Source organism: Sorghum bicolor, chromosome 8, assembly GCF_000003195.3.
Source record: "Sorghum bicolor cultivar BTx623 chromosome 8, Sorghum_bicolor_NCBIv3, whole genome shotgun sequence".
In the NCBI taxonomy this organism is placed as follows: Eukaryota; Viridiplantae; Streptophyta; class Magnoliopsida; order Poales; family Poaceae; genus Sorghum; species Sorghum bicolor.
Window position 1 is genome coordinate 52537029 of NC_012877.2, and position 8671 is coordinate 52545699.

The window sequence follows — 8671 nt, forward strand, 5'->3', positions numbered from 1 at the left end:
AATTATACAATTAGTTTTTGTTTCGTCTATAATTAATGCTTAATGTATGTGTCCAAAGATTCAATGTGACGAAAAATCTTGAAAAGTTTATGGGAGAAACTAAACAAGGCCTTAAGCTACAGCTGCTCTTTGATTTCGCTGTCAAGGAGTACTGGACTGAATGACTGATTAGTGACCAACAGCTCAACACGTCTGACGTCTGCACAGGAACGCGTATCTAGGAGTTGGTCAAGCTTCTCTTGTGCTCATGTTCTATCTGGGAATTCTCCGGCACCTCAGACTAGCCAAGTTCAATTTCAGAATTTCTCGACGCAAGCTGCTGGTCCAGTCTCCGGTACTAGTCTCGCTGGAAAGTGGAAACTTCTTCATTATTGCAGCAGCCTACAACACTGTCGGTGTAAGTTTCCCTTGCAATTCACATCCCAATCCCAGGCAGCTTCTCAATTTGCAGAGACGTCGTCACAGATCAGGAAAGCAACGACATAGCAAAGCAGTTGTGTACAAGGAGCCTCAACCTCAAGAGGAGCACGGGCAGTTTCTCCATCTCCGGTGGCCATAACAGCTGCACAAGCACAAGCGGCCGGGTTCGTCATTTGGAAGATGGATGCTGGGGCTCTAGCGAGTGCTTCAACAGGGGTGATGAACTCCCTGCTCGCCAAGCTCTCTGCAATGGTTGAGGCGGAGTATGAGCTCCTTGGAGGCACCAAGTCCGACATCGCTTTCCTGAGGAACGAGCTCAGCAGCATGAACGCCCTGCTTCAGAAGCTGGCAGCAGCGGAGAAACTTGACGTGCAGGTACAGGTTTGGAGGGACAACATACGGGAACTAAGCTATGACATCGAAGATTGCATCGACATGTTTATGCTGATGCAGAAGAAGCTTAACCACGGTGACAGTCACAGTACTGACACCAGCATCAAGGGCAAGACAGGTAATTTTGTTAAGATGATAATTGGTAAGGTTAAAAAGCTATGGTCAGGCTTCCAGATGGCTAACCAGATTCACGAGCTCAAGGCTCGTGTGGTTGAGGAGAGTGAGCGTCGCTTGAGGTACAAGTACGACGAATCCATCTCTGTCGCGGGCAAAGTGGAGATTGATCCACGATTGCCAGCGCTGTATGTGGAAGCAGAGAAACTTGTTGGTATCGACGGTCCTATGCAGAATCTCATGGATTGGTTGATGAAAGACGGCTCGACACAACAACAGCTTAGAATGGTGTCTATCGTGGGTTTTGGAGGCCTCGGCAAAACAACTCTCGCGAACCAAGTGTATGGCAAAATCAAGAGTCGATTTGATTGTACAGCTTTTGTACCAGTTTCGCGAAGTCCCATCATAAAGAAGATACTCCGTGATCTGCTTACAGAACTGGGTAGTAGTAAGAGTCATTCATCATCAGACGACGACGATGAGCGGCAACTCATAAATGAGGTCAGAGCATACCTACAAGATAAAAGGTAAGCATGAAAATACCAGCATCATATGTCTATTTCGATACAAATATTCAACCATATGATATGAACACAAAATAAGGGGGGGGGGGGGGGGGGGGGGGAATATTATCGGATTACATAAGGACCTCATCAGTCTGCTGCTCTCTTTAAGTACCACAATCAAGTCTATACAAAAGGCAGTACAATTATTTGTGCTTCTGCAAAGAATATATTTCAGAAACACCAACTATATTAAATTTATGATCAATGTTCACAATAAGCAGGTAGTGGTATAGTTGACTTTGTTATACATTTCTGCTGTGGATCTGCAATAACTAAGTGTATATACAATCATATATACTAGCAATAATGGAAATTTGTTACTCAATCCTGTGAAACTAATGTCATTGACATTCAAATAGGTACTTAATCGTTGTTGATGATATCTGGAGCACAGTTGCATGGGAATTTATGAAGTCTGCTTTACCTGAGAATAAATTGTGCAGTAGAATAATTACTACTACAAGACATTCTGATGTAGCCAGATCATGCTGCTCAAGTTATGAAGGATATATTCACAACATTCAGCCTCTGAGTGACCAGGACTCCTCAATGCTGTTTTATAACAGAGTTTTTCAAAGGCAGTCCTCCTGCCCGCCTCATCTGGAAGAAGTCTCTCTGTCAATAATAAAAAGATGTCATGGTCTGCCACTAGCTATAAATACAGTAGCTAGTTTGTTAGCTAACAGATCAAATGATATAGACCAATGGGAGCAAGTTCGAGATTCTATGGTTTCTGGACTTCATTCACAACTAGTTCGAGATATACTCATGCTTAGCTACTATGATCTTCCACATCATCTGAAGTCCTGCTTCTTATATCTTTGTATATTTCCTGAAGACTGTAAGATTGCAAGAGAAAAGCTAATATGGAGATGGATAGCTGAGGGGTTCATCACAAATGAATTTGGACAAACACTGGATCAAACAGGAGAGAACTACTTTAATGATCTTATCAACAGAAGCTTGATTCAACCTATTGATATAATGTATAATGGGATGGCTAGAGCCTGCCGACTCCATGATACGGTGCTTGATCTTATCATTTCACTTTCCACAGAGCAGAACTTTGTCACAGTGGTAGAGGGGGAGGTGTTTAAATGTCCCGCTAACAAGATTCGCCGGCTCTCTCTCCTATCCAGCTTTCTGGAAAATGATGTACTGCAGGAGATTATGAACAAGTGCTCACAGGTACGCTCGCTGATTAGGTTCCACGTGGCACATAAAGAAGCCCCTCATCTGCCAATATTTCATTCTTTAAGAGTATTGGTTCTACGATGTACTTGTGCCAACCTTGGTATTAATAACCACCACATTAAAAGTATCGGGAGCTCTTTGCAATTGAAGTACCTGGAAATAGGTTGTCCTAGTATTACTGAGCTTCCAGAGAACATTGGAGACCTGCAGTATTTACAGACACTGGACATACATGGCAGCAAAATTGACAGATTACCCCCAACCATAGGCAATTTGAAAAATCTGGTGCGTCTACTAGTTGATTTCAACATAGAACTGCCAGATGAGATTGGCAATCTGCAATCGTTACGGATGCTGTCACATGCTTATTCGCATGGCTCTGTGAAATTTTTGGAGCAGCTCAGGCGCTTGACTAATTTAAGAGTCCTTCACATAAGACTGCATGGCAGCAATGAACTCGGTGACCATTGCAAGTGGAAGTATCAAGAAGCTTTGGAGTTATCTCTCACTGTACTGGGTAAACACGGTCTTCAGTCACTCGAGATTGACACTAATGCTTACTCAACAAGTAGAGTGATGGATCTATTGTGGTGCAATGCTACATCTCTGCGGAAGCTGTGCAACCAGAGTTATCTTAGTAGCAACATTCCACAAGGAATGCAGTGTCTAGTAAATCTTGCCCATCTTGACATCCGTGTCACCCGCATCAAACATGAAGATCTCTGCATCCTTGGCGCCATTCCAACTCTGCTCTATGCCATGTTGACCTCACTGGAAGCACCGGCTGAAAGGCTTACTATCGGCCGCCAGCAGTTCTGTTGCCTTAAGGAGTTCATTTTCAGGTCCTATGGGGAAGGTGGGCTGAGGATGGTGGCTGAACAGAAAGCTATGCCGAGGCTTGGAAGTTTACGGCTTCATTTTAGAGCAAAGGAAACAGAATCCAAGACAGGTTTTGAGTTCAACTTTGTGCACCTTGCAAACCTGGAGCATATCACCGCCACAATCGACTGTTACATGGCCACAAGAAGCAGAGTAGAGGCTGCAGAAGCTACAATCAGGAACACAGCCAGCATCCATCCGGGACATCCTACACTACAAATCGAGAGATTTAGGGAGTATAGTATGGTGGAGGGTGAGGACAGGAGGGAAATGGTTCTGGAGGTGGAAGACAGTACAACATACGACAAAGGGGTTCAGCAAAAGCAATCAAGAAAACGCAAGTGTTGCGAGGGCGTACTGCCATACTAGCTAGTGGGGTTGTGAAATAAGGAACCTCTCAGTGTTTCATCACCATCGTGTTCCATTCTGTGTATCATCAACTAGGATGATTAATTAGCTACTATGTATCATCAATCATGATGGTGCATATTGAAGACACTGTTGGATTACGCGAATCTCTAGTCGTAGCGAATGCAAGCATGCTTATTAAATTCGAATGACTATACCAACGAATACTAGTATTGCAGTTCTATGTATGAGTGTGAGACTATCTCCAACAATCGTCACCCAAAATACAAGACCTATTTGTCCTTTGGATAGCGCTAGGTCTCGAAGAGAGAGGATACCTAAATTTGGTTATGCCTCTTTTGATATCCAAAGTGGGTCTTCTCTGTTGGAGGCCATAGGTATTGTGTTGGAGACCCATTTTGGGTTTGGGTTCCCAAATAGGTCTCCTGTTGGAGACAACCTGAGAAGGTAGTAGCAACCTCGTGTTGGAAGCTCGACACTTCTTCAGAGTACATTTTTAGATAATGGATAGAAGAATCCGGCCTCTACATCCTGGGATGTACACAGCCAACAAATACAAAGTTCAAGGGAAAAGAGAAGCCTTAGTCTTATAGATGGACCAGGATGCTAGTACAAACAAAAAATGTGTTTCTATCCTTTATTGGATAACTCTAAAGCAATTACTTCTAATTTCTTGCTTAACTTTGATAGTGTGTCCGCAGCTATCTCATCATGCTACAACGGGGCCCAAGTTCGTAACCAGTACGCTCATCTGAAAATTACCTACATAATGGAGTTAGATTTCATTTGATTAAAAATAACATCATTACGACATCTCTAGATTGGCCAGTACATGGCAGCCACCCCCACCCAGATCAGATTTATCATCCTTTTATTTTGATTAGAAAGCCAACCACCAAACATGTGGCTGATTGATCTGGGTTGGGTTAAATTAGTAGAAAAAAGATAATCCTCCAAATCGTCTTGGTAAGGGGACAGTCTAGGAATAGGTGTTGGATATTTTCATTCCTATTACAGCTAATGCACTTCTGACTGCCCTTCCAATTTTTTTTGGCGAGGTTATCTTTGGTCAAAACAACACCTCTTTGTAAAAACCAGAGAAAGATCTTAATTTTTAGAGGAATTTTTATCTTCCAAATCTTCTTACGGTGAAAAGGTGTTTGTGTATCCATATCATAAAGATACAAAGAGCGGACAGAGAATAAACCAGATTTGGTTAGCCTCCATCTGAAATAATCCGAACCTTCGACCAATTCAACATTTGAGATCCGTGCTACTAAGCTAAGCCACTCTGTGAGTTTATTACCCACCAATGCCATCCTAAAAGAGATGTTTAGGGGGTTAGTAGTCAACACTTTTGATACAGTTGCGTGAGGATCCCTCACTATATTATATAAGGAAGGATAAATCACTTTGAGTGGCTTATCTCCTACCCATGTATCATCCCAAAACCTAGTGTTAGTTCCATCCTTAATATGGAAAGAACCATTAGCCAGCAGCTCATCTTTGATATGCATGAGGCCCCTCCAAAAATGAGAGTCGTTTGGTTTGGCCGCCGCTTGAGTTAGGGTTTTGGATTTTAGGTATTTATTCCTTAAAAGAGATTGCCAAATACCTTCTGTGTTGAGTAAGTTAACCAACCATTTGGCTAGAAGGCATTTATTTTGCAATTGTAAATTTAGGATACCTAATCCCCCTTGGTCCTTAGGACGACAAAGTATGTCCCATTTGGCAAGTCGATATCTATGTTTGTCTGACGAGCCTTGCCAGAAGAAACTTGATCTGTAATTATCCAAGTTTTTAATGACCCCTTTGGGGATCTCAAAGAAGGACATCATGAACATAGGTAGGCTGCTTAAGACCGAATTTAGCAGAACTAGTCTTCCCCCATATGATAGGTATTTTGCTTTCCAACAAGATAGTTTCTGTTTAAAGCGATCCTCCACCTTTCTCCATTCAGAATTTAGGAGTTGTCTATGGTGCATTGGTATCCCTAAGTATCTGAAGAGATATTCCCCTGCGTTGCATCCAAAGAGACTAGTATAATATGATTCCATCTCTTTAGCTGCACCATAACAGAAGATTTCGCTCTTGTGGAAGTTGATCTTCAGCCCAGATAGCTGTTCGAAAGCGCACAACAACAGTTTTAGATTCTGTGCTTGTTCTGGGTCATGATCAATAAAGATAATGGTGTCATCAACATATTGTAATATGGATAGACCATCATCTACAAGGTGGGGAACGACACCTCTTATCTGACCATCGTCTTTTGCTCTATTAATAAGCAGGGCTAGCATATCAGCCACGATATTGAATAAGATTGGTGACATGGGATCCCCCTGTCTAAGTCCCCGTTTGGTTTGGAAGTAAGGTCCTACGTCATCATTGACTTTGATTCCCACACTTCCGCCAGAAACTATAGTCTCAATCCACCGACACCATTTGAGGGAGAAACCTTTCATTCGTAACGTTTGTTGTAGGAAGGGCCACCTCACTTTGTTGTATGCCTTTTCAAAGTCAATTTTGAAAATGACACCGTCTCTCTTTTTGGTGTGGAGCTCATGGATGGTTTCGTGTAAGATAACGACTCCTTCCATAATGTTCCTACCCGGTATAAAAGCAGTCCGTGTTGGCCTGACCACAGTTTTAGCTACCATATTAAGCCTATTTGTTCCCACTTTAGTGAATATTTTGAAACTCACATTAAGGACACAAATTGGTCTATACTGCTGAATTTTCATGGCATTACTCACTTTCGGGATTAAGGTAATAATACCAAAATTTAGGGTGTAGAGATCCAGTGTTTCCCTATGCAGCTCAGCAAATAGTGATAGAAGGTCCTCCTTGATGACTTCCCAAAACACCTGGTAGAATTCTGTAGGAAAACCATCAGGGCCTCGAGCTTTATTATGCTCCATTTGGAAGACTGCCTCTCTCACTTCGGATTCTGAGAAAGGGCTAACAAGGATATCGTTTTCTTCTAGTGATACCTGTGGGATATCCAAGTTTTGATCTTCCCTAAGGGTGATATCACAATTTTCTAGCTGGCCAAATAGGTCTTTATAGTATTTTGATTGTATTTGGGTATATATTTTTTCTAAAGGAAAACGATGTATATTGCCTAGGCTGACGATGACATCACCATGCCAGCAATGGACACAACAAAACAGAGCACGTCGCGCAACACGACACATGGCTGGCTGCTTGCGTCGATGTCACGCAGCGCTCTGCACGTGCTAGCTTATACTCCAAGGCCCTACAAGTGGAGGACATGGCGGCGTTTTCGCCGGCGTAGATGTAGCATGTAGGCCACAGCCACCTGTGCGCTCTTTGACCAGCGTAGATGCAGGCCGCAGCCACCTGTGCGGCTCTTGACCGGAGGGGAAGCCACTGGTGGAGCACACGGACATGCCCAGGTTGCGGCTTCTTCATCGCTGCCGGCAGAGGAGGAGGCCACACACGATGCCTTGGGGGTCGTCGTCGACCACGATTGGTTGGATTTGCGGTCGGCGTATCAACCATACACATCGCGGCTTGGTCGCGAGACGCAAGGTATGCGAGCCCCTCTGCAACTGCCCGCAAACTCCAAGGCGGCTGCTGCTGCGGACGCGGGACGGGTTGACCGTCGCCGCGCCGTTTGCAACCGTAATTTGCATTGGGCTCAGCCATGTCTGGCGCCTCGTGAGGCTCTGTGTTTCGAAGCTATGGAACGTGATTTGAGGAGAGAGAGAGAGGGTGGGGTCGGAGGGACGGTGCGGGAATACTCACCGAGGCTGACCAACGGCAGAGGAGCGTTGGCAATGGCTGCCTGCTACAGCAAGCTCCGCACGGCAAGGGCAGCTATGTGCAGTCCGCCAGCTCCGAGGAAGAAAGAGTTAGGCCTTGTTTGGATATAGTCGGATTCGCATTAATCTATATGTGTTGGGTGGGTTGGAGTGAAACTTAACTAAATTCCACCCCAATCCACTCCAACACATGTGGATTAAAGTGAATCCGACAATATCCAAACAAGGCCTTAAGAGGGTGGCGAACTGGGGATGGTGGCTGAGTGCAAAGGGGTCGAGAGCCCTAACTCTTATTGCTGCCTCTATGTAAAGATGACAAATTTTACTCGAAACCCGATGGATAATTACCTCATTAAGATAAGGGTGTGACTATTTTTTTTACCAATATTCATATACTATTTTAGTAGGGGCTTCGGCCTCTACTGTTTCCTTAAAATATTTATATACCATATTGTGCAGCATGACTTCAAAAGCTGGGAGCACCTATTTTTTTTCTTAACACACACACACACATATGGACGGGCCAATAGTACGTGACATGAGTACAAGCAAATTAATCGAAGGAACACACCACCCAACAACTCCCGCCATTCCCTCGGTGACCATGTGAAGAATCTCTTTGGGCGGGTTTCATTTGCGCCACTCTCTGGCTCACATCACATGTCGCTTACCAGCCCACTCTGGCCGCATGCGGATGGCCACACAGCCTGGCTCACATGTCGCTTATTACCACATACCAGCCCACTCTGGCCAAGCTCGCAAGTACCAGAGCTGCTTGATTTGGTTCTCCTACGCATACATGAGTCTCTTCAAATGATGTTTGGTTGCCTTCAAATGTATTTAGCGCAAAAGTGATTTTATTTGTATCTGCACCCTCGCCCATGCACATGCAACATGCTCACGCTTGCACCGCTAGCTCCAGGAGAATGGACGATTTCCACGTTCCTCCGA

The 8671-nt window shown here is 44.2% G+C and overlaps 1 protein-coding gene across 2 annotated transcripts; it reads left to right on the forward strand.

Annotated features, from left to right (window-relative positions):
• LOC8067231 (putative disease resistance RPP13-like protein 3) lies at window positions 225-4131 on the forward strand. Of its 2 annotated transcripts, XM_021446464.1 has the most exons (3): window positions 225-397; window positions 466-1454; window positions 1853-4131. In XM_021446464.1, the coding sequence occupies exons 2-3, from the start codon at window positions 601-603 to the stop codon at window positions 3933-3935; spliced, it is 2937 nt and encodes a 978-aa protein (XP_021302139.1). In that variant the 5' UTR covers window positions 225-397; window positions 466-600; the 3' UTR covers window positions 3936-4131. The 2 variants fall into 2 exon arrangements, with proteins under 2 accessions (XP_021302139.1, XP_002442248.1); XM_002442203.2 differs by having other exon boundaries at window positions 225-1454.